Consider the following 25,481-nt stretch of genomic DNA (forward strand, 5'->3'; position numbering starts at 1 on the left):
CTTACAGATTTTCTGCAATCCCCCAACATTTATTTATTTATTTAATCAAATCAATAAAAAGAAACTAGACGTTAGAAGCCTTTACCCACATGGGGTCCCACCACAAATTTCAAGAATTTCAGACTCCTCTCCTCTCTGTAATTAAGCAGAAAAAAGAAAAATCAGTGTCCAAAGAATGAATTATGAATTCACACACCACACAACCAAAAAAAATACTAAATAAAAAGCTGCACTTTAAAGGCAAACAAAACCACCCACATCCTAAAGTTTCTTCCTTTCTCTGCAAATCTCTCTCTCTCTCTCTCTCTCTCTCTCTCTCTCTCTCTGTTTTTTTCTTGCCTGTGCATGTGAAGGTGTAAAGGTCCATGGAGTCATGAGTCCAAGATTGAGTTGTTAAGTGAACGAGTAGAGTGAGAGCCTTGAAGAGGCTTCCATAAGACTAGAGGGTTTGATAAACATACATAGGATAAGCAAAGCAATTTTGCAAAGAGAGAGAAGGGCTCTGTATACGAAATAGTGAGATGGGTGAACCAACTTGTCTTATGAGATCATTTTCTCATCCATCTAATGCTTCCCGTGAAGCCAAAGAGGTTAGTACATGAAAAAAAATTCATTTTCTTTTATGTTTAATCAATGGGTATTTCATGTTGTTCAGTAATCTTTCATGGGTTTTGGTTTAGCTCTTGCTATTTTGCCTTGGGGAATCTAGGAATCTGTAGAAAGGTTATCGTGGACGGATGGCTATGGAGGAATCAAGTTCTTGATTGTGCTGCATGCTTTGAAACCCGCAATAAAAGAAGTTGATTCGATAAAATTTGAAGATTGCCATTTTCTTGGACTTATTTTTATTGATACTTGTGATTGCCTCTCTTTTGTTTGTTTAAATTCTTCTGAGTCTATTTTTCTCGGCATAAATAAGCAACTTGATTTGATTATACGATCAAGATTGAAGAAGAAGCAAACCTTTGAAATTTCCCTGCAGTTCTGTGTTTATTGTTTTCTTTTGGATTACAGTAACATTCAAGAACATCACTAATACAACCTGGGAAACATGTTGGATTACAGGGTGACCCCCTTCGAGCCTTAACAGAATCAATCTCGTTTGGAAGATTTATGTCAGAATCTTTAGCTTGGGAAAAATGGTCAACCTTTTCTCACAATCGCTACTTAGAAGAAGTTGAGCAGTTTTCCAAGCCAGGTTCTGTTGCTCAGAAGAGAGCTTATTTTGAAGCTCATTACAAGAAGAGAGCTGCCATGAAAGCGGCAGCTTTGCTCGAGCAAGCCAATGCTGCAGGAAATGGCGATCCTCAAGTAGAACCTGCAGCTAACGATGTTCCTGAAGTGAAAAATGCAGAAGAAACTCAGAATGACTGTCCTAGTGATTCAGCGTCAGCTGAAACGACCAGTGATGTTCTGATCAATATACAACAGGAACAAGATGTCCTTGACCTAGCTAATTCTGCTGATGCAAATGCATTTCATCCAAATAGCGAAAAGGATAATTTACAAAATGCCACAGTTGAAAGAGCTGAAGAGACAATTGAAGAAAAGGTTGAGGGAGAGAACCTTATTCAGGTGGAAAATTCAAAGCAGCTTGATACTGCTGAGGACTGCAACAAGATTGCTGCCGCGCCGGAAGAGAAAATACCCAAACATGTAAATTGTCACTTGACTCACTTCATAGTTCATACCTTGTATTCTTTTTATCATGTATCATATTAACTCTGTTTTATTATAATTTCATCAGGAAGCTGCTGAAAAGGAAAATGTGGCTTTGCCAAATAATAAAAGGCAAATGAATTTCTTGTCGAAATCATCAAGTCATAGCAGAGCTTCCAAACTACCAAAATCTTCTACCAAACAGACTAGTTCCACACAACTGAAAGGTGGAACTCCAAACAGCAAGAAGTCTGTGGTAGACTTGATTGACAAAAGAAGATTAGCTCCAAAATCTGTCCACATGTCAATCAATTTGGCTCCTAGCTCTGGGGAAACCAACAAGACTTCTGCCAGAATTTCAAAAGAGAGCTCAACTACTACAAAAAATCCAACAAGGGTATTTCCTTTCTTTACATGATAGCTCTCAGTTGCCTTATATACAGTACACACACACGCAGACATATTACTGGGTGTTTTTATTAGGAAAATGCCGTTTACACAGCATGATGAGTTATATTTCCAAACTGTAGGCATCTGTTTACGGGATATCGAAGCTTCTCCCTTCGATAAATCGTCAGTCAGAGGATAAAAGGTATTTTCCCCTTACAAACCCCCTGAATCAGGCCCTTTATAATTGTTTCTTTGACTGATATTTAATATTTATACTTACAGAACTCGTTCACTATTCAATAAATCAGTTTCTGGAGGAACAATGTCTGGCGGGATATTGCAGGCCCTCTCTGGGGAGTAAGAACTTTGCTATCTAAATTTCAAGATGGTTCTTTGTTTGGATCTTAAATGCTTGCTTTAGCTAACCATGCAATAAGCATGAGCTCATTGCTATGCTTACTATGGACTTCACTGATTTCATATTATGCATTTACCTTGAAAATATAGAAAACTTTGAAATGAATATACATGCCTATCCCAGCAGCTTTTCATGCATTAATTTGCCAATATCACTTTCCTTATGGTGCTTGCATAATTAGCTCCTTAAGAGGAAACTCACCGTTTATTGTATGATATAAATTATCCTAAACTGATTGTGGCAGCCGTGCAAAATCTTCAACCTCAAGCGGAAGCAAAGCACGATCTCCAATTATATCCTCTCCTTTTAGCTTTAGAAGTGAAGAAAGAGCTGCAAAACGTAAAGAGGCAAGATTAAAAACTAGTTCTTTTCAATGATTACTTCTAAGTTCGTTGTGGCTTTTTTGATATCTTGTTTTCATTTGATATGCCAGTTCTTTCAGAAGCTTGAAGAGAAAAACAATCCAAAAGAAGTGGAGAAAACACATGTGCAAGCAAAATCTAAGGTTATTTTATATAAAACCTTATTATGGTGCCAGTATTTTTGGAAGATACCCCATGCAATTTTAATTTGTGATCCATCATTGCACAGCAGATACCATTGACACGACCTCGTTCTCCAAAACTTGGAAGGAAGCCCTCTTCCAGTATGATCCAGGAATTAAACTCTCAGGTTCCTCGAAGGCCTTCAGTCAATGCTGAAAGCTCCAAGCGCGTCGTACAGAAAGGCAATCAAAGCACTACTCGTTCAGTCGCTTTGCTACCAAAGAAGAAAGCACACGAGAATGCTTCTCCAAACATCCAACGTTGAGCTTTGACGGAGGGTGTTTCAAGGAAGCAACAACATATTTTTGGTTGAATTGATTTACCCAGCAGTGATTGTGCAGATATTCTTTTGTTATTACACAATATAGAGAAGAAAAATAATCCTTCAATGGCAGTGGGATTCAGATTAGAGGGATATTACTGGAGAGAGAATGGGAATTTTAGAAGGCTGCTTTCAACATCTAGCAAAAATTTTCATAGTTTATCCATGTATCTGCACTTAAAAAGGAAAGCAGTTCTGGGAAGATAGTAGAATGAGTTTGCTTTCGTATCAAGTGTTGCCATTATTATTACATGATTTCATGTAAAAAGTTCTGTGCTTTTTTTTTTTGGCCCTGACTTTTGTTGTTGTCCTGTACCATACAAAATTCACATATGAATATTATTACCAATCAGGTAGGCAAAATTCAGTTCTATGTCAGGATCAGATAGCCTTCAATATGCAGTATTCTTGGCATGGATGAGCGCGTGAAGTCTGTTTAACATTATTGTTTGAACTATTGAGTGAAAAATTCAGAGTTAACAATAAAAAATTAAAAATAAACTAATTTTTTATATAAAAGTGGGAACAAATTATGTTTTTGGCCATTAAAAATTGAAAAGTTAAATAAAATAGAGATGAAGTTGAAGGTATATTTTTTTGAAGCGAGCAAGCAAACTATGCATTAACACATGCATCATTCTCATACCATTTGAAAATATACAACACCATCAGTGAATGTCGGAAGTTAGAGAAACCTGAAGAAGCAAAGCTTATTATATGCTAAATGTTTGACATCGTCGCTATTATACATGTTGCAACATCCAAGAGCATGACTGTCATGGAAATAATTTTCCAATCCATAGGAGTTCTAAACATTCCTCGGATAGATCGATGATCTACTTTAGATAATAGGCAATGATGAAATTCCATGGGAGGTGGTGGAGCAAGGTTATGCTATAAACAAACCTTGCTCTATTACAGAACATTCTGTTGAGTCATAGAGATTCTCGTAGAGGTGTGTTGGAACATCAGCGAGGAGCCCCCCGTCAAAATACTCTGGAAACTCGATGTTCTGCAGTCCAAGATTCATAGCATAACAATCACCTTGAACCCAGCGGACTTGAAAATCATCATCCAATGTTGCCAAAGGTGACATTGCCCAATTTATACTCTTTTGGGCTGATTCCAAGTCTGATATGCTACTCAGATTGAAAGCAGCCTGATTTTTCAGGCTTGATGTGTTGGTTGAAATGGGCTCATAAGCTTGATGATTCACCTCATAGGTCTTGGTTTGAACCTGGTAAGAGTCCATTGTGCTCCTTGCTGAACTCACTTGGCTACCATTGTTCCTGCACTCATCATATATAGGTTTAATTTTAACAGAGCCATCCATGTTTCTTTCAGTTACAGAAGATCCGGAAATAATGGGTGGAGATGGTTGTGGATAATCAACTTGAATGTGCTGCTGTTTTCCGGGTCGTGTTCGCTGGCTAAACCCAGCATCTAAATGGAGTGGGTTCTGTTCTTGCTTCAGTTGACTTTGTGGAATTGCACACCATGAAAACTTAGTTGGGAAGTTTGAACCAAATTCTGCAAAGTTTACCTCTGATGCTGGAGATGTAAAAGAATGACCAAATTCCATTTCTGAACTCTTGGGCTTACAAGGATCAGGAACTTCAACAGCTAAAGCTCTTTTGGGTTCCACAGCAGTCTTTGAAACAATTCCCTTTCGCTCATTTTCCTGGCTTCTAGGCTCCACATTTCGGACAATTAAACTATTACCTGAAAATCCATAGCTACCGTTTGAAATATCATTCCGTTGGATGTTGATAGAGTTCTGAATACCAAAACTACCAGCAGAATCTCTTGAAGGTGAGTCTGAATGCTTTCCCCCACCAACAGAAGTTTTTGTGTCATTTTCCTTCTGCAATCTACTCAAATAGAGGCGGTATTTCTGCATTAAGGAAAACATTTCCTGTAAGAATTCATACTGCATTCAAATCAAGAAACTTCATCGAGAATTCGTATTGTTTAACCTTAAACAAGAATGTGAACCCTTCTTTTTTTTTTTTTTCAATTACCAAGGAATACCTGCAAGTGGCTTGCAACATTTTCCCTTGTCAACCATGGCACGTTCATCAAGTCAAGGATTTTCTTTGGACCAACTTCTGCCAAACAGATATTACATGTTATAGCTCCATGAAAGCACAATAATATATGTAGGCTATATCATTGAAAAACACATAAATGATGAATATATGCCAACAAATTTTTGTCAAACATGTGAAGATCCACAATTCATGATCATGATCCAGTGACTGAATTTTGCAATCGAGGATATATCTTCTACTTACTATCAAATCCTATCTGATTTACAGCTTTGACAAATTTCTGATGGAGGTCTACTGACCAAACTACTCTGGCTTTCTTTGTGGAAGAACTGTCACCAGGGTCTTTGTCGTCATGCTTGTTTTCAGCCTCTTTTCTTTTCTTGACAGAAGTCAGATCTTCTCCACAAAGCAAGTGACCATCACTGGACTGATCTAATCCATTTCTAGTCATTTGTATACTTTCCATTCCTTCAAGAATTTCAATGTCTCTTACCTCGTGGATCTTCTTTCTCAATACATGCTGCCATATGTTTCGAAGTTCTTTCATTCGTATTGGCTTAAGAAGATAATCACAGGCTCCATGCTGAACGCCTTTCATAACCTGACTTGTTTCTCCATCAACAGACATCACTGTGAAGTAAGATCAAACACTTTGTCAGAAGCACACTTGGAGTAAATATAAGATAAAAAGTAAGAAAATATTTTGGCATTCAAGATGAAAGTCCATATTAATGGAAAAGAACTGACTAATGACAGGTAGATCCATCTCCAGTCCAACATGTTCTAGAAGTTTAAAACCATCCATGTCAGGCATGTTGACATCACTGATTACGATGTCATATCGATCTTTCCTCTCACGAAGCAAGTGCAGAGCATCTATTGCTAAACCACAAGTCGTCACTGAACAAAACAAAATCAATACAAAAGAGAAATGTTAAAAACTCAAATGTTATGGTAATATCAATTAGAAATCTAAGACGTTGCTGGGCAAACAAAAGCCATTCTGTGTCACTTCCATTCACCAAGCAAAATTATATAATAAGGACAGGAACCAGCAAGATTGACATAAAATTTGCGTAGGTAATGGTCTCAAATGCACCAGAAGAAAATCCAGCATGGGACCTACAAGGATACTAAAAAGTTGAAAGCGACAAATGTTTATTCAAGCAGTTAAAAGCGCTAGACAATCAAATAATAAGCACGAAAAGTAAATAACTGACAGATTTATTGTAGTTCACCAATTTGGCTACGTCCACTGCACCTAGATTTTTTTTAATTTTTATGTGAATTTTAAATCAAATACACTAAAATAATATTACATATTTATATACCCAGTAAAAATAAAAAAAGATTAAATAGTTCTCAAAAAATTCGCCTCAGGGGCTCTGCCCCGAACCCTGCCTTCGGGTGGGGGCTCCCCCAGACAAAATAGTTTGCATCAAGAATCCAACAGTTCAATCAACTAAAATGCTAACTATTATGAATACATAATCAACTGGTTAATGTTTTATTGTTCCTCAGCCTCACATCAACTGCATATTCTGTTCTTTTTAACTCGTTTGTCTACGTTGTATTGTTAAAACTGCATGACAGATGCCTAAAAAATGTATAAACCTTCATGGAGCTGATTTTTCTCGGGCAAGACTTGCTAAGAACCTGATTATATTTACCTCTATCAAAAATATGTGCTAATCTTGAAAGTTAACCAGGAATGCCAGCTCTGTAAAACCAAGCCCTGATGTCCATTATTTATAATTCGTAATAGTTCTCAAGCCCAGGAATCAAATTAATGTAGTTGTCTCAATTTCATCAAACACATGAGCCTCAAGTCTATATTTAAGGTGAGAAATAATCAAATGGGGACAGGAGAGTACTTGAATTTTGAAGGATTATTAATGTCTATACTTCTGTCCACTGAGCAGTTGAGCTTTTTAAAAATCCACAATAGAGTTCAAGTAAAATGAGAAGCAAGCACGTCATCAGAATTAAAATACCATGTTAGACAACTTCATCCAATTAGAACTTGGTTGATGCATTTCAAAAAGTCCTTTTATTCAACTAGGAAACTCAATTAAAACATTGTTTAAATTTTAAGAAATTATCTTGTAATGTCCTTTCAATTCAATTTTGTTGCTTGGTGAAGAACTTCAATGAACTTTATAATGAGTCAAAACCCAGATCATGACAAACAATTTCAAGCTAACTAAACAACCAACTACAAAAGGAAGGGGAAAACTTTATAGAATAGCACAACACATCTGATAGTAGGAAATTTCACATCATGAACTTGTAAAGTTCCATGAGAAAACATTTTATGGTATTCGAGCTTTCCCAATGACCTTTTAGAAAAGTTATCTTCAAACGCTTGCAAGAGTGCATGACTACAACTTATACTCTGATTCATCCATCTCTATTTCTGAACATGGGAAATAACTGAAAAAGTTAAAAATTTTGCAGACAGAAATTTCGAAGTTCACGCTTAAACAAGAAATATAGCATTGTTAGTGAGAGAATCATAAAATTCGAACTTCAAATGTACTTTTCAACAGGGAAAACAAGCTGGCCTAAACAACCCATGTAGCATAACAACAAAATGGAACGTTAATAACTAGTTACCACCATAGCAAAAGAAACCCAGTAATAATCAACCGTGTTAATGAGAAGAAGCAAGCTTAATTTGAGTGTTAAGCAATAAGAAACAGAGGTTAATTTTGAGCGTATTCACCTTCGTAAGAGCACTTCTTGAGCATCTTTTCAAGAATTTTCAACCAGGTGAGATCGTCATCGACAACAAGAACACGGAGACCAGCAGGAAAAGGGTCGTGTCGAGGGGAAGAGAACCCATTGTCCATCATGGCCGGCACAGATTCAAGAATAAAGAGACAACGAAGGAAAGAGTGGCCTACAGAAAGAAGTAGAGAAAGACACTGGAGGAGAGAGAGAGATAGGGTATTTCAAATGAGGAGAGCTTGCAGGTTTTGAATTCGTTTGTTTGGGTTGTCAGACAAGAAAGAGCGAGAAAGTGAAAGGAATTGGAATCGGAAAGAAGAAGAAAGAAAGCGCAAAAGAATATTAGTGTGGCTGTGGCGCGCACCGGCGCACGTTAGCCTCCAACCGTTAACCAGCCGGTGTACCTTTTTCTTAGTGTACTTACAAATCCTTAATTTTTTTTGTAAAAAAAAATACTGAAATAATGTTATAACTCATGATGTTTGGATGACAACAATTTTTGCATGATTTATTATAACAATTACTATCAGTATTACTGTCATTATCATTATTTAATTAAATAAATTAAAATTTATTTTTTAAAAAAAAAATCAAAATAAAAATAACATTTATAGTGATGTTTACTTAAAATTAGTTTTAATATTAGTGAATTATTAATAATAATAAGTTTTAATTTTAATTGTAAATCATTTATTTCATTTTTTGAAAATGAAATTGAAAAGGGCATTTGTTTTCTACCATCCTAAATGTTGATCACTTAGACCTTTGTTCTTCTTCCACCTTTTTCTAAATTGGGAATTAAAAAGAAAATAGTATCTAAACTGTTCACACTATAATATAAATGTTTTTAATAATTTTTTTAATTTATTTATAATTAAATAATGATATAACAATAATTGAAATTAAATAATAAATTGTTATTATAAAATAAAATTATGTGACAAATATTTAATTAACTGATATGCGGTTCCATTTATGAAAATAAAATTTTAAATACTGTAATTATTGATTTTTCGTCAAGATTCACCTTTTTTCAGTAGAGTAAGACTTAAAAAAAATTAAAACACAATCGAATAGATTTTTAATCCATTAATAATTACAGAATTTTTTATTCACCGTTTGATATTCATTAAATTTTTAAAAAATTTAATAACTAATTTTATTTTTTTAATTATAAAAACTAATAAATATAAAAATTAATATATATATTTTTATATAATTATTCTTTATTTTCATTACATTTATTTTTTTTTCAATTTATTAATTTAAATATTAAAATAATTATAGTGATACCAACTATTTCACTCATAATTAATTAATTACAATTCAATTTCATTTCAATTGCTTCCACACATTTCAATAACACCCATTAGTATTAAAATTTTTGGTTTTTAACATTAAGAGATTTTGAGTAGAAATTTCAATTGAATTAATTGTACAAAGAAACTTCAAATTCTGTTATCCAATGGGCAAGCGACGAGTGTTAGGAGGCATACAAGATTAAGGCACAAAAATCCAATGACAGAGAGACAATACATGTCTATCCGGTGTAAGTGGGAGACAAAGATGTTATCTGGTGTCTGAATTGTATTGGGAAATGGTTCCTAATGGAGTTTAAAGAGGTGGGATTTAGTAGTGCATTGTCAAGCTTTTCATGGTAATGAACTGCCAACTATCCCTTACCATGAAAGGAAATTTAACCTTTCAACTTTTTAAGAAAGTGACTTCTTCTTCCCCTTTCCTTTTTTTTTTTCCCCCTTAATATTACTCTTAATATGCTTTTGCAATTGCAAATTTATTGGCATGGTGCCATCTGCTCCAATTTGTTGTTTGTTATTGATAAGGTGGCATCTTCTTAATTAAATACCTTTAACTTTAAAAGAAATCACCTTTCCTTCCTTTCTTTCATTCTTTTCTTTCATTCACAAATAATTATTCACTTAAGTTTTCGATTAATATTCTGAAATTTAAAAAATAAAAGTTACAGTAAATAGATAAATTTGACAAAAAAAAAGACATTTCTTCCCTTTTATTCCTTTTCTTTTTGTTCCTTTTTCTTTTTATCTACTAGTAACATCTAACCGTCTATCTATTACAGTAACACATATTTCTATCACTCAACTCGTATGTACGAACGTTTCAGAATATCCCTCCATACCATGCAGGCATTTAATTCCTTTTGACATACATGCGGATAGTGCTGCAAAGTGACTGAGCTGGCTCTCCTTACCTTCTGTCACATTATCGAACTAAGTTTTTCATGGGTAAGCCCATGCATGTAATCAGTCTGGTCCGCCTCTCCTTGCAGGGCTGAATCACGCGATATTGAACCGATCTACTTGTCTGTGTCTTGATGGGCCATATCCTTCTTCAGGGCAGGCTTCATCCCGGTGAGGGAAGTCCGGCGGTTATCATCCATCAAAAGCATATTGAAGTATCATTAGTGGGCCTAGTCCTCCTTATGTTATAGAACATCGTATTGTAAGATTATTGCAATAAATTTGGTAACTATTGAGGCTTTAGTTGATGATTTTATATTATTGATGGAGGCTTCACCTATCAAGTATAATAAATAAATAGGAGAATGTGGATTTAAAGGTATCATTTTTTGAGAGTGGGGAAGGAAAATGATTCAAAAATGGCTCTAAAAGGAAATGCCCACTAACAAAAAACTTTATGTCAAAGAGAATTATTTTACATTGAAAGAGAGAGAGAGAGGATGAACATGATTGGTGATCCATAAATTGGGATCATCATCTCCATGCAATTTCTCTTAAGTGGAGTGTTGCTTTTTATTAATATATTTAATAATTAATAAAACAGAATATATTTATTTCTTCTTGATGCTCCCTCCTACAATGCCTCAGGTGCTTCATCTTTTCCTATTATTATTTTTTTAACTTTTTGGGTTTTTCCCTTCTTTTTAAAAAAAAAAAAAAAAATATCTGGCATCACATTGTACCTTCTATAATGATAATAATAATAATTCTGTAATAAATAATTTTACTTAAGTTATTCAAGGGAGCTCTTCTTCATAAACATATGGGCTTTGCATCGACTGGCCCAAACCCACCAATAATTATTTCTTTCTTCCCTCTTTTAGCCCGTTGAGTGACGTCGTTTAGGAGCTAAAATTTAACAATGTTCAAGTACTTCAGATTTTCCCCAATCCCATCATGATTCTTTCCTGTGCTGAATCTTGCCTTTCTTTTTCTCAAGTGTCTTAACTCATTATTAAACCTAGTGGATTCTATCCTTAAAAAGATATAGTGCTTGCAGTGAAATTTAACAAATCTAAGTCCAATGAAGTTAAACCACCAAGATTAACACCAAAGCATAGTCTTTTGCTTGCAGTTTAGGACATTATTAAGCCTTTATTCACCACCATTGCAAGCTAAGCACAAACAAATCTTCTAAGCACAGAATCATATATTCATAATCAACTCATTATCCAAATCTTGATTCTAAATTCATGACTCATTTTTTAATCACCTGACATGTATTGTAAGCACGAATATATTTATGGTCAAATATATTTCGTCGCGTTTAACTTTAAGGTCACAAATTATATAGATGTATTATTATTTTCCATGATCAATACTGCATACACAACACATTGAAAGCTCGAAGCTCTCTTGCAACATATTAACACAAATACACCCAAGTGATACCACTTTCAATCACAATGTATCATAGCAAACAAAATAGTATATCATACGTAGTAATCGCCTCTAGACGCGACAAAATTATCTAATATTTAGCATCGGACAAGACCACGAAGAATCTTATAGTGCAACATTGAAGGTTGGCAATACACCATGAAGAATCTATTGTAACATAAAAGAGTGTCATTAATGTTATAATAATATTCCATTTATTGTTTCATCATTTGCACAAAAGAAGAGCCATGGCTAACAATTTCTTGGTGACAATTCAAGAAGGCGAATTTCATAATATAAATAAGGAGAATAGATTTGATTCATAACATTTTCATACAACATATGGGGAAGCAGAATCCCAAACACACAAGGAAATTTCTAGCTATTTTCATTCCAACACTCAGGTTTGAAAAAGCTGAGTTGAATGCGAAGCATACCTTTTCTTTTTCTATTTCTATGTACATCTATCCTTGCAACATACTTGTAGGTGCTTAATCTTTTGCTTAATTTGTTGCTACTTCATGAACTTCCAAGCTCACCTGCTTATCAACAGGTTCAAGTTTCATCGAAATGTAACGATCAGTTAGTTAATTATATATCACTAACTCGACGTATCTTCTCAACCAGCTGTAGTTGATGGGATCAGAGATTTCCTCACCATATACTCTATATACAATGTGCAGCTGGTAGTAGCTATGGTTTTACCACAGTTTTTTATCTGCAACTCAGATCATGTAATCAGACACAATAGCATGAGTCTCCGGCATTAAAAGAGGAAGTTGCTCAATGTAAAGGTAGAAACGCCTTAGATTCTCTCTTGCAAGTGTCAGTGTGTCAATTATATCACCATTATTTATGACAACCCATAAATCTCTAGAGTTCACTCGCTTAAGGCTGCCACGACAAAAAGGGCAGGATTGAGATCTTGCATTCCTGTAAAAGATGGAAGTAACAATGTTCAGTGAATTGCTAATATGAAAGCAATCTATAAAAAGTAAATGGCAGAAATGGAAATTGAAGGTACCAGTCGCGGAAGCAGCTGATGCACAAGGAATGGCCACAGTTAGGCAACACCATCTTTGCACTATCTTCCATGCAAATCCCACATTCATGATCTCTCTCAAATTCATTATCAAATTGCTTCCTCATGTCTTCCACTCTCTTTCTGCTCAAAACTTCACTGCCTCTACTTCGCCTAGAGATATCTTCCAATTCAATAAACTCTCCCTCAAGCAGCCTAAGAGAAGGGTATATAGTAGCTGCGAATATTTTCAATTAAATACATCAAATGTCAAAAATATTAAAAAAGATTGGAATTTCGCACAGCAGGTTGTTAACAAGTCCATGAAGTGCAGACCATAAAATTCCCTTAGTGTAGCCTTCCTTTCTTTAGACGACAACGTTGGCATTCCATCAACATAGACCTGGATAAATCACAAAGAGCTTCTTTTAAGAAAGAAAAAATAGCCTAAAACAGCATGTCTGTAATAAAAACATCACTAAAATCTGTCTTAACAATAAGAGAAAAGGTAATAATAAGCTGCATAGGACCACAACTACCTTGTACACAAGAATGTGGATAAGGCCTAAATAATTGGGAAGGGCATCTGTGCAACTATAATCCATCCATTCAACCAAAAACAAGATGAAAGGTGCAAGAGGGCTATATGATAATCTCATATGTACACGATCCCCACCATAATCTCCTGGAAGAGTTGCTGCTCTGCAAAATCCACCACAAACACCCAATTTACAGATTAACACTTCCCAGTTAACATTCATTCAGAATAAAATTCACATGATGATTACAAAAACTAAAAATTACCAAAGTAAGCAGCTTTATGACTTAACCAATTCAATGGCCAAAATTAGAAGTGTAAAGATTACAACCCAGTTGCAGTAATAGCAGTTCTAACAACAAATCCACTAAGAAAGCATATGCCAAGGTCAGCTATACATTCATAAACCTAAATTCATTTTTCAAATTCACCAACTTTTATCTTTTATTATTTGAATTTCTAACTACCACAATTTTCCCAATTTCAAAATTCACCAACTTTACCATTGTTGATGACAATTTCTGCCCCACCTACCATAAATGAAACGGCACCAAGAACACGAACCCAGGAAAGGACAGAATTGCTTCCATATCAGTTAATAAAGTATCAAAATGATCATGGGCTCCACAGAGTTTAAGTTGAGGAGAATATCATGCCAAAATGTAAACAAATGAAGTATAAATAAATGGGTTTTTTTTAAAAAAATAAAAAATAAAAACAAACTTACAGGTTATTGGCATGTTGTATATCAGCTTCAAGAACTTTGAGAGATTCTCTGAAGGGAGAAGATTTATTGGGCTGTTTCTGCCACATTTGTTCTATCTTTTGAGTCTTGATGAGAAAATAAGAGACAGAAAAACACAAAGAAGAAAAAAGAGAACAGAGCGAGAGGGAGAGAATGATGAAAAAGGGGTAGATTTTGAGGAGAGTGGTTTTTGTTCTGTTGGAATGTTGGAAGATAAAAGATTAGATGGGGACCCTTTAAAAAAAAAAAAAAAAAAAAAAAAAAGAGAAAGAGATGAGAGAGAAGTGCAGGCTTGCTTAGTGTTCAAACCTCTCATACTTGAAGAAAAGAAAGGGATACCTTGTCTGTCTAATGCATCTTTATCTTTCTTACCTTTGCCTTCATTATTATCTGAACTGCTGATGTTTCCCAATTATTTCCATAATTCCATGTCTGACTTTTCTTCTTTCTGCTTAATATTCTTTTATTTTTATTCTAAACATTCTCATTTGTTAACCCAAAACTTGGGAATTTAAAATAACTTATTATATTTAAAAGAGAAGCATATATTTAAGGGTTAAAACATATGCTAAATACATTAAAGAAAAATGGGATTTTTTTATTTTTTTTTTAAATAAAAAGTAAATTATTTCACAATGATTAGATTTTAGATTTAAATTAAGAAAAATAGAAATGATATTGAATAACCATATCTAATTGAAAGGATAGACTAATGATTTAGAAAAAGACTCCTTCTCTATATGCAGCTAATCAAAATTATTGAGAAAAACTCTTTTCCAGAAGTTACTAAATTATTATCTATAACTGACATGAGACTTTACTTAAAAAGAAATAATAATAATAATAAATTAATAATAAAAGAACAATCCTGTCAAGTGTCCATGAACCCAAGCCCAAATCTAGCTTCTCATTAGGTTTTGAGTTTCCATGGACCCAATACTGGTGTGGGTTTGGACATAGAATCAAAGATTTGATAGGACTTCAATTTAATTAATTAATTAATTTATTAAATTTGATGTTCAAAATATAAGATTTTATTTTTTTTAATTCATAAAATTTTTATTTTTAAAAGATAATAAAATTATGTATGATTTTCTAAAAATTTATTTGAATTTCTAATGTAGTTAAAATAATAACTTTTTTTTACTATACTATCCACCCATAAATAATAAATTTAATTTAAATATGATAAAAATTATTTTCAATTACCGTTGCAGATTTCCAGGTGAATGAATATATATATTTTTTCTATTTATCTTTCTCCCAATTTATAATTTTTTTTTCTTTGATAAAAATACATACTAACAAGTTTAATTTGCTTAAAATTAAACATAATATTAAAATGGGTAATTTATGATTTAGTCCCTGGATATTACCATTATTAACAAGTCAGTCCCTGTATTTTTAGAAACCTATTAAAACGTCCTTATGTTTTATTTCCGTCAACGAAATAGTCCTCCCGTCCTATTTTCCGTTAAAATTAGATAAAGGAGGAGAGAGAAAATTTTTAAAATCCAATTTTACCCTCAAATAAAACCATTTATTTAATCCTTATATATTACAATTATTAACAAGTTAATCCTTACATTTTCAAAAATCTATTAAAATATTTTTATCTTTTTCATATCTATTAAAACGTCCTTATCGTTTTTTTATGTCAACTAAATAGTCCATATCTTTTCTCAGATCTATTAAAACGTCCTTATCGTTTCTTTTTGTCAACAAAATAGTCCCTGTATTTTCTTTCGTCCTCCTCCTCCTCCTCCGAAAAAGAAGAAGAAGAAAAAGAAGAAGAAGAAGAAGAAGAGAAAGAAGAAGAAGAAGAAGAAGAAGGAGAAGAAGAAGAAGAAGGAGGAGGAGGAGGAGGAGAAGAAGAAGAAGAAGAAGAAGAAGAAGAGAAAGAAGAAAAAGAAGAAGAAGGAGAAGAAGAAGAAGAAGAAGAAGAAGAAGAAGAAGAAGAAGAAGAAGAAGAAGAGAAAGAAGAAAAAGAAGAAGAAGAAGAATGAGAAGAAGAAGAAGAAGAGAAAGAAGAAGAAGAAGAGAAAGAAGAAGAAGAAGAGAAAGAAGAAAAAGAAGCAAAAGAAGAAGAAGGAGAAGAAGCAGGAGAAGGAGGAGAAGAAGCAGAAGAAGCAGAAGAAGAAGAAGAAGAAGAAGGAGAAGAAGAAGAAGCAGAAGAAGCAGAAGAATAATTGATGAAGAAGAAAAGGAAGGAGGAGGAGAAGGAGAAAAATAATGGGGGGTAATATAGTCTTTTACTATATTTTTAACGGCAAAAATAGACAGAAGGACTATTTCGTTGATGAAGAGAAAACATAAGGACGTTTTAATAGGTTTCTAAAAATACAGGGACTGACTTGTTAATAATGGTAATATCCAGGGACTAAATCGTAAATTACCCTATTAAAATAATATTAATATTAATAAATATCTAACAAAATGCAATTAATATATAAAACATACGGATTAGTACAATTTAATTGATATTGAATATTTATTTTATTTATTTTTAATATTTAATTTTAGAAAAAATTAATGTATTAGAACAATAAAAAAATGTTAATTATAGTTAAAGGAGATAAAAGTTTATATTTAATAATTAAAAAATAAAAATTAAAGTATGAATGTTCTAAATTTTGATTAAAAAAATTATGAGAGAGAAATAATATTTTATTTATATTAACCTATAAATTTGCTATAATAGGTAAGAGTAGGTGCAATAAGAATTAAATTAAAATTAAAGGAGTTTTAAGAAATAAAGTGAAATTAAGAATTAAATTTAAAAATACTCTCAAAATTAAAGGATTGCGAGTGAAAAAAAGTCCATATTTTACGCACACATACCAAGGTTTTGTTTTTTTTTAAATAATTTATAATTTTTTATAAAAAAATTTTAAAAAATTATTTATTATTTAATTTTAAAAAATAAGATATATTATTTAGAAAAATGAACAATAAAAAATGTCATTTTCTTTTTTGAAGTTTCCTGGCTTCAATTATTGATGAGATTGGGATCCAAAATATCTTTTGAAAAATTCATGTTTTTATCAGAAAAATTTTATCTACGTTGAAAATTGAAATATATTCACAAAAGTCATAATTTTAAAAATAAATAAATAAGAGCCTTTTTTTTTTTCACCAATGCTCATTTTATATCATTTAACAAGATCCATTAGATTATATACAGAGAGAACTTTTATAAGAAAAAAAACTCTAAATTAAAAATTCAAATCAATTAGAAATCAAACTAAAGAAATAAAGAAATCAAATCACACAAATTAATAGTAAATTCAAAAAGAAAAATCAAATACAATGCAATAATCACACTTGTAAAATATCAGACTCAATTAAAATTATCGCCACAATACCGACAATAATTATTGACATTTTACTAAAATCGATCAATACAAATACATGCACAAAAAGTAAATCACATGCGAGACGCAGAACACGACACCAAAATTATAAAATCTAATATATAACTAAATTGAAAAGTCTTTCGAAAATAAATCAGTACTGATGGTTTAATCGCAACACAAAAAAGAGAACGTTGCATAGAGCTTAGCCAGCAACAATGTGCGGAAGCGGAGATCGGTTGGACATAGCGACACCATCCCAAAATATCAACTATATTAGAAAAAGAGACCCTTCTCAAAAAGCTATTGCCTCTAAAATAAATCTTAGATTCGATAAAACAATCACGGTAGAAAATCAAAACCTTCGTATAACAAGCAACCTCAAAATAAAATAAAAACTCTCACAACTAATGAGAAAAAAATAAAAGGAAGAAACAGTACAGATTCAAATCACAATCTCTCCCTTACCTGAAGATAGGAGAAAAAAAAAATCAACACTCGTGAGAAATCACTAAACACAAACACGATAAAATTTCAATGGAGATCAAGTGATACAACCCTTTGTTGATTTTTTGATAACCGAGTCCCTTCATCTTCCTCCTTCTCTTTCTCTCTTTCTTTAGGTGGTCATAATTCTTGTTAATGAAAGCCACTTCCAATATAAACTTGGTATGCAAACATAGTTTCTTTCTAAGAAAAATGATAATTCATTTATACAAGTAATAAAAAATAAGTATAGAATATTTTAATTTAGTGGTTATTAGAACTATATAATTCATCTAATATATACTCGGATTTGAGTGCTTATTCAATTTTATAATTATAAAAAAGCTGTAAAATACTATTTTAGTAGATAAAGAAATATAAAAAAAGAGTGATGAAACTCAAAAAACCTCTGTGGTCGTTGGAGCTCCTAAGCACAAACTTCACTAAAAACAGCTTATACATAATTTTCCTTCCAAGTCTCAGTCTAAAACTACTCTATAAACTGTTACACACAGTCACCTCTAATCATTTGTGTTATTTGTTTTGATACAGAAATAAATTAGGTTAGGCAAAAAGATCCATGATGATGTTGTTTAATTTCTTAATCCCATATGGTTGAAAAGAGCATGAACTTTGTTAAGTGCAAACCCCAGAAGATGGAGGTGGTTGTCCTCTCCACTGTGTCTGAAGCTGAATGGAACTCCATGAGAAACAGACAATATTAGTTGCATGTACACTGTTGTTCTCCAATAACATTATCCATAAAATGAAACCGACCCCATGATGAGCTCACCATCTCAAGGATTTTGAACTGCAACTGCACCGTCCATTTACCTAGAGCCACATGATTCAACCTTTTTTGCCTGTATCTGCTCCTCCTGCCAATTAACTTAGGCTACCACTTTCAACAGTTCTTTTTTCCCCCTCTTTATGTGTTTTTATTTTATATTAAGAAAATTTACTATATATTTAATTTTTATAATAAGAAAAATTTATTAATTAATTCATTAATTTTAAAAATTATATTAAAAGGCTTTAAAATTTTAAAAAATCTATTAATTAATTATCTCATTAATTTTAACTATTAAATATGTTACTATTTAATTATTGTAGTATAAAAAAATTTATTAATTAATCAATCAATTTTAGAAAAAATTATTTAATTTTTTATGATATGATATGAAAAAATTTATTCAGCTCCTATGATCTTAAAAAACTTATTTACTCACTGTAGTATGAAAAAATATTATTCAATTTTTATAATATAAAAAAATTAATTAATTAGTCGAATTTTAAAAAATATATTAAAGTATTTATGAGTCTTTAAAAAATATACTAATTATTTTTTCTGTTAGTTTTAATTGCGTTAAGTGTTTTACTATTTAATTATATAATATAAAACATACTTATCAATTCATCTTTTAATGTTATAAAAATATTTATTAATTAATTATTTAATTTGTATTGAGAATATTTTAAATTTTTTTAATACTTAATAATTAAAATTAAATAATATATATCAGTAAATTTTTTAAAAAATTTATAAATATTTTAATATATTTTTTAAAATTTATAAATATTTTACTATATTTTTAAAATTAAAAAATTAATTAATGAGTTTTCCATTACAAGAATTAAACAGTAATTTTTTTTTTATCTATTATTATGTAAGATAAATATTTTTCCACTTTCACCTACAAGTACATTACTTAAAGTTCAAGTCTCTCTCGTAAGTTACATTGAGAAAAGAGAATTAATTTTAAAAAATTAAATAAACAAATTAATAATTGGCACCTACTATATATAGACTTGGCATGCTAATGTGATTTTTTTTTTCTAAAAGAAATTATGATAAAATAAATATAAAAAATATTTTTGATTAAAAAAATATATAAAAAATATTTTTAAATAAATAAATAATTAATATAAATATAGCAAAATTTAATTTATGCTTAGAAATGATCTGGGTAACCGAGAATAACAATTTTTGTTATTTAATATAAATAATATCAATATATTAAAAATTTCTGAAGAATAATTAAACAATTTTTGCTATTCAATGTGTATTGATTGCTGAGGTTTTAGTTGCCCTACCACATAGTTAGGTATATTGGACAGCTTTGTGGTCCAAGTTTTTTCTTTTTTTTTTTTTTTTTTAAAGTTCTGTTTGGTTCTGTTATATGTTGACCTTAAGAATATAAAATTTATTGTGCATAAATTCTCACTTTGAAAGTTTTTTTCTACACTTAAAAAATTTGTACAAATAATTAAAAGGTGCTTTTCTTGGTTGCTATTTGGATTTGCGGTTCATGTTCACACGAATAATGTCATAAATTTAAATGTTAATATATATTTTTTTATTATATTCACATATATAATCCCGATAGAAAATACATCCGAATAAATCTAAAATATCTCAGATTCGACTTTTTCAATTCTCGATCTCTATTTCAAAAAAAAAATATAATTTTTTAATTATGTATATATTAATTTAATTGTATTGAATTAATATAATACAATATTATTTAACACGATTATAACATAATTTAATATTATTTATTTGATATATATTTAATATAAAATTAATATTTTGAAAATAATATATTATATGAAATTTATATAATTATTTTTAAAATTCATAAAGTTAGTAATATATTAAAATATAAAATTTAAGGGTTTAATATTTAATAAATTAATATTTTAATAAAAAATTTACAAAATAATATAATATTATATAAATACATATATCAAATAAATTTTTAATAAATAAAATGGAAATAATTTATAAAAAATTAATATTTATATTGAATAATATATTTTTTAATATTATAATTAAAAAACGGTAAATCAAAATAAATTTATATATCACACTCGCCACGTGCTCTGAATAATAAAATATATCATAAATATATCAAATTTAAATTAAGTTGATCCACGCCTAATACGATATAATTATTATTTATGATCATAAATAGATTAGAAATATGAATAAACTCAATTCAACGAATTAATTTTCCTGTGTTGTTTTCATTTTGAATTACTGCTTTTATTAGGAATGCAGCAGCCCCAAACAAGACCTTAGATAATATGGATTAGGGATTAGGGGTTTTTCAATTTTGGCGTATTTCTGTTAATCCATAGTCTTTTGCTTCATTAAATTAAGAATCATTATTAATTAAACAAACATTAAAGCTACATTAGCAAACAATTGGTTAATTTAAAATTATTAATTATATTAAATATGATTTGACCATATATTACTAGGGATTTATTTGCATAAGTAGCCCAACTGTCACCAAACTCTTAATTATTAATCAATAATCATCTATACCTAATACTATTAAATTAATAAATACTCCTCCAAACAAACCCTTTTGGTCCATTATGATTTTTGGACTTTGAATTTTTTTTCTTTTTCAAATCTAAGAAACTGAAAATCTTAATTTTTAAATTCATGGATTTTAGTTGTAATTTGAAAATATAAGGAATTTTAGGATTTTCTTTAAAATAAAATTTACTCAAATCTCTTTAAGTGAAGTTTCAATTTTTTTTTTTAGTTTTAAATATTAAAATAATTTGAAAATATGCTATAATTTACAAATATAACATATCTTAATTGTTTTTTTTTATAAAAAATATTGTAATTTAATAAAAAACCTTGTAAGTTAATAAAATAAAATAAAATAAATACCATATATTAAAGTTAATATTATAATAAATTTTAAATTTTAATTTTAATTAGAATTAGATATATAGACAAAATAGTATCATTAATAAGCTCTATGTGAGTTGGGTTATATAATGACCATATAACAAAAATAATAATGGAGTTATAATTATACGTAATAAGAAAAGAATCTAATGAACGCATTGGAAAAAAAAGTAAAAAAAAAAAAGCAAAGATTAAGATAAGAACAAAAATAATTAAATAATGGAAATTAAATAAGAAGCAAACAGCACACCTCCTGTCTTGATTCATCCTACAAAAGGAAGTATTTTTCATGTTTGCAGTCTCTCTCTCTAACCAAAAAAGCTATCAGAATTCAGAACCCACAAAGAAAGAAAAAGGGAATTTTTATCAGAGCCGCCCCCAATAAGAAAGCTAAAGAGAGACATCTCTGTTTGTTGAACTCTCTTTTGGTCTTTGGTGGATTAGGTAATATTAAGACACCAAACCCAGTTGCTATTCTTGGACTCCCTGTGTTCTTGTCTGAAAGAGAGAGATGGAGATGATGTATTTGCAGGTGGGAAGCTCCTCTTACCAGGAGTCTCTCAAAGTACTGGAGGCTGATATACAGCAAGCTAATGCTTTGTGAGTGTGCATTCTCGGACTAAATTTCGATTCTTTCCACTTTTTTATGTTACCAATTTCTCTGTTTCTTGTTCTTCATAAATGAATTTTAGCTGTATCTTTCATGGTGGATATCTTCATGATTGAGCTCGGTTGTTCTTCTGGTTGCCGGGGGAAAAAAACCAGTCGGGGGGCATGTCTATGTAGTTTTCATGCTAAATTTTTATTTGGGCTGTGCAATTTGTAATTTGGGAATTTTGGGGAGCAATCATCAAGTGGGAATTTGTAATTTAGCATAAAAGACTGCAGTTTTCTGTGTCTGATTGTGATTATTCTGCTTATGTGCACATGAAGATTTTCTGCTAATGTTGGTTCTGTACTTTATTTCCGCCCAAGTGGGTTGCTTTGACTTTTATTGGAATATCTAGCAGAGATGGATGGAGTTTTCCCTTGTTTGGTTTTAGCAAAATGGGATAAAAGCCTGTGTTCTTGTGATGCGATCATTGTCATTTTCAGATGAAATTAGAATCTAAATCATTATGACAACATGGGTTGAGTGAACTAATATGGAACTTGATGTAAATTTTGGTGTATCAGGGCCGCTGCAATTCCAAGAGGCAAGAATGGTGCTCGTCTTCAGATGAAACTAGTTTACAATCAATGGACTCCCTTCTTTCTCTTTTTGCTGCAACGGATAGATTTTTCTTGCATATGTCTACTCCCTAGATATTTAAATCTCTTTCACATACTTGTATATAAGGTAGGCTTTATTTTTTAGCCTATTGATTTGAATACCATAACTTTTCCATTTTCTTGTTGTATATAATTTGTGCATTTTACATTCCTTGCTCATCAATGTCATGCAGGTATATGCAGATGGTAGACCAAACCTGTTTACACATGGAAGGAAAGCAACAATTAAGGAATTCTATGGTATGTAAAGCTACCTGCAACTATACCTATTCGCTATCGTGCATCAACGACTTTGCATAGAAATATAACTGAACATCAACTACTTTCCAGCGTTACTGTTATGTATTTGTTTCGATATTGTTCATTTCTGAAAGAACTCAAATTGTAGGTGTTATATTACCATCTCTTCAACGGCTTCATAGTAATATGGAGGACTCGGAGGATGTCAAGGAAGGGCGTTTGGAAATGGAGGGTTTGGGGAAGAAGAGGGTGGAAAGAGATATTAGGCTTGCCAATGTTGATATAGAGAGAGAAGATGAATGTGGAATTTGCTTGGAGCCTTGCACAAAAGTGGTCCTGCCTAATTGTTGCCATGCAATGTGCATCAAATGCTACCGCAATTGGTAATCCTCAGTGTTATGCATACTTTGATATGGAATAGAGGTGCCTGTATTCACTTTTTTCCTTCTAAAAAATGCAGGAACACGAGGTCAGAATCGTGCCCTTTTTGTCGGGGGAGCATAAAGAGAGTTAACTCAGAAGACCTATGGGTGCTTACTTGTAACAACGATGTGGTCGACACAAAAACATTATCCAAAGAGGACTTGCTGCGTTTCTACCTCTATATCAACAGCTTACCAAAAGATTACCCTGATGCTCTCTTCTTAGTATATTATGAATATCTAATGTGAATTGGAGAAGATGAGAGGAGTGATGTACAGAGAACAAAGCCGAGCCAACTCTCATTTACAAATTGAGTCTGGTAGGACATGAATGATTGTTTCTCTCTGATTATTAGAGGAAAAAAAAAAGAAGAAATTCTCAACTGATCCTTGTTGTTTGGTGGAAGAGTTCGTTTCTCTTGTACATAATATAGAGACGGCTCTTAAAGGTTCAGTTTAAGCTCACAAGCTTGTTGAAAGTGCCATGGAAGCACATCTGTACTGGCTTTTTAATAGCAAAAAGCCAACTTGTGTTTCTTAATTTGAATGATCATAATAGCATCATTTCTTAACTGACTAATCTTCTTTTTTACTATTTAAGTGTTGTTCTTGAAATTTACAAGCATTGATATTTAGAGAATTCTGTTTTCAAACATGCAGCAGCAAGATGTGCAGTTGATGTGCAATATTTTTTAGTTATATTTTTATGTTAATAAATAATAAAAATTATTACATATAATAAAAAATTTTAAGGAAACGCAAAAGAATTCAATCTTTCTCAGGTATGCCATTTCTTTACACATCTTTTAATCAATAAGAACAAAAAAAAAAAAAAAAAAGAGTTTAATCTCTCTTATGTGCAAGATATATCGTTAAGCTGTAATATTAGTAAAAAAAATTGCAAAACAATTTTCTACAAATTAAAATGTCATTTGTTATTTGAATAATTTGCTGAAAAATAATAAGCCTTATCTAATAATAATAATAATAATGAAGAACCAATAAATATAAATAATTAAAAATACAATAAAAAATAATGTAATAGTTTATAAATTATGCAATAATAATTTTAAACATTTTGAAACTTGCACAAGCTTTGCAATCAGCGTTCAATATAAATAAAAAATATATTATATTTTAATTAGCGTAATTCACATATCGGACTTTATATTTTTTAAGTCAAAATACTTAAATTTCTCTATAATTAGTCTATTTGTCCAAATGAGAGGTCATTCCATAATAATTTCGTTAGTCAATAAGTAAAAAAAAAGAAAATTTCAAACCCCTAAAATATCCTTATGATCATTTAAATTTTTGCTAATATGGATGAAACATTTTATATTGTATAAATACAATTTACAGTTTTAGCATAATTAACATATTAGTCCTTATATTTTTAAAATTGAATTCTTAAATTCCTCGATATTCAGTCTATCTAAAATTATAGTTCTTCCATTTATTTTAGACATTAATTTAATACCAGTGGCTAATCAAACTTCTAAAAGTATAATTTATTTCTAAAATAATTTTTGTAAACATCTACAATCTATGTAAAGGTTACTTAATAGCAGTTAAAAGTAGTTGAAATTTTAAATATTTTCTAAAAATTTTAAAATTATCAAGTATTAGAGTATTTTAATGAATGGAAATTGAAGAATAAAAAGTGTTAAAATTTAGTTGAATATGATAATTTAAATTAAAATTAATGGATACTTAAGTATTCTTTCAAATGAAAAAGAAAGAATAAAAATATGTAATTTTAATAGACGTCGGAAAATGGATCAAACCCTAATTTTTTAATATTTTTAATTTAAAAAGGAGTCGATAAAGATATTTTTATATTTTTAATTGCAAGAAATAGATGAAAAGATTAGAATCTAAACGGACGGATTATAAAGGGATTTAAGTGTTCAATTTA

The 25,481-nt window shown here is 30.9% G+C and overlaps 4 protein-coding genes across 8 annotated transcripts; 2 read left to right on the forward strand and 2 right to left on the reverse strand.

Moving 5' to 3' along the window:
* Nucleotides 1-204: 204 nt before the first annotated feature.
* Nucleotides 205-3,667, forward strand: LOC110630370 (protein WVD2-like 7). Of its 2 annotated transcripts, none has more exons than XM_021777829.2 (8): nucleotides 205-590; nucleotides 1,066-1,656; nucleotides 1,748-2,056; nucleotides 2,190-2,251; nucleotides 2,332-2,406; nucleotides 2,712-2,814; nucleotides 2,901-2,972; nucleotides 3,059-3,667. In XM_021777829.2, the coding sequence occupies exons 1-8, from the start codon at nucleotides 522-524 to the stop codon at nucleotides 3,275-3,277; spliced, it is 1,500 nt and encodes a 499-aa protein (XP_021633521.1). In that variant the 5' UTR covers nucleotides 205-521; the 3' UTR covers nucleotides 3,278-3,667. The 2 variants fall into 2 exon arrangements, with proteins under 2 accessions (XP_021633521.1, XP_021633522.1); XM_021777830.2 differs by having other exon boundaries at nucleotides 215-590; nucleotides 3,062-3,667.
* A 352-nt stretch (nucleotides 3,668-4,019) lies between these two features.
* LOC110630376 (two-component response regulator ARR11) lies at nucleotides 4,020-8,485 on the reverse strand. Of its 2 annotated transcripts, none has more exons than XM_043949588.1 (5): nucleotides 8,111-8,485; nucleotides 6,133-6,285; nucleotides 5,629-6,015; nucleotides 5,366-5,439; nucleotides 4,020-5,228 (listed from the first exon to the last, which is right to left on the reverse strand). In XM_043949588.1, the coding sequence occupies exons 1-5, from the start codon at nucleotides 8,238-8,240 to the stop codon at nucleotides 4,224-4,226; spliced, it is 1,749 nt and encodes a 582-aa protein (XP_043805523.1). In that variant the 5' UTR covers nucleotides 8,241-8,485; the 3' UTR covers nucleotides 4,020-4,223. The 2 variants fall into 2 exon arrangements, with proteins under 2 accessions (XP_043805523.1, XP_021633533.1); XM_021777841.2 differs by having other exon boundaries at nucleotides 5,366-5,442; nucleotides 8,111-8,482.
* Nucleotides 8,486-11,961: 3,476 nt separating this feature from the next.
* On the reverse strand, nucleotides 11,962-14,396 carry LOC110629444 (E3 ubiquitin-protein ligase AIRP2). Of its 3 annotated transcripts, XR_002490208.2 has the most exons (6): nucleotides 14,061-14,395; nucleotides 13,335-13,497; nucleotides 13,132-13,198; nucleotides 12,799-13,033; nucleotides 12,433-12,707; nucleotides 11,962-12,313 (listed from the first exon to the last, which is right to left on the reverse strand). XR_002490208.2 is itself a non-coding variant. In XM_021776416.2 (5 exons), exons 1-5 carry the CDS (start codon nucleotides 14,144-14,146, stop codon nucleotides 12,500-12,502), a joined length of 759 nt encoding a protein of 252 aa, XP_021632108.1. In that variant the 5' UTR covers nucleotides 14,147-14,396; the 3' UTR covers nucleotides 11,962-12,499. The 3 variants fall into 3 exon arrangements, 2 of the variants coding, with proteins under 2 accessions (XP_021632108.1, XP_043805207.1); XM_021776416.2 differs by having other exon boundaries at nucleotides 11,962-12,707; nucleotides 14,061-14,396; XM_043949272.1 differs by lacking the exon at nucleotides 14,061-14,395 and adding an exon at nucleotides 13,868-14,024 and having other exon boundaries at nucleotides 11,962-12,707.
* A 7,492-nt stretch (nucleotides 14,397-21,888) lies between these two features.
* Nucleotides 21,889-24,139, forward strand: LOC110629416 (E3 ubiquitin-protein ligase AIRP2). The gene is made up of 5 exons (XM_021776380.2): nucleotides 21,889-22,229; nucleotides 22,806-22,968; nucleotides 23,075-23,141; nucleotides 23,290-23,524; nucleotides 23,602-24,139. Exons 1-5 carry the CDS (start codon nucleotides 22,141-22,143, stop codon nucleotides 23,810-23,812), a joined length of 765 nt encoding a protein of 254 aa, XP_021632072.1. The 5' UTR covers nucleotides 21,889-22,140; the 3' UTR covers nucleotides 23,813-24,139.
* The last annotated feature ends 1,342 nt before the right edge of the window (nucleotides 24,140-25,481 follow it).

Source organism: Manihot esculenta, chromosome 13 (genome assembly GCF_001659605.2).
Source record: "Manihot esculenta cultivar AM560-2 chromosome 13, M.esculenta_v8, whole genome shotgun sequence".
Lineage (NCBI taxonomy): Eukaryota > Viridiplantae > Streptophyta > Magnoliopsida > Malpighiales > Euphorbiaceae > Manihot > Manihot esculenta.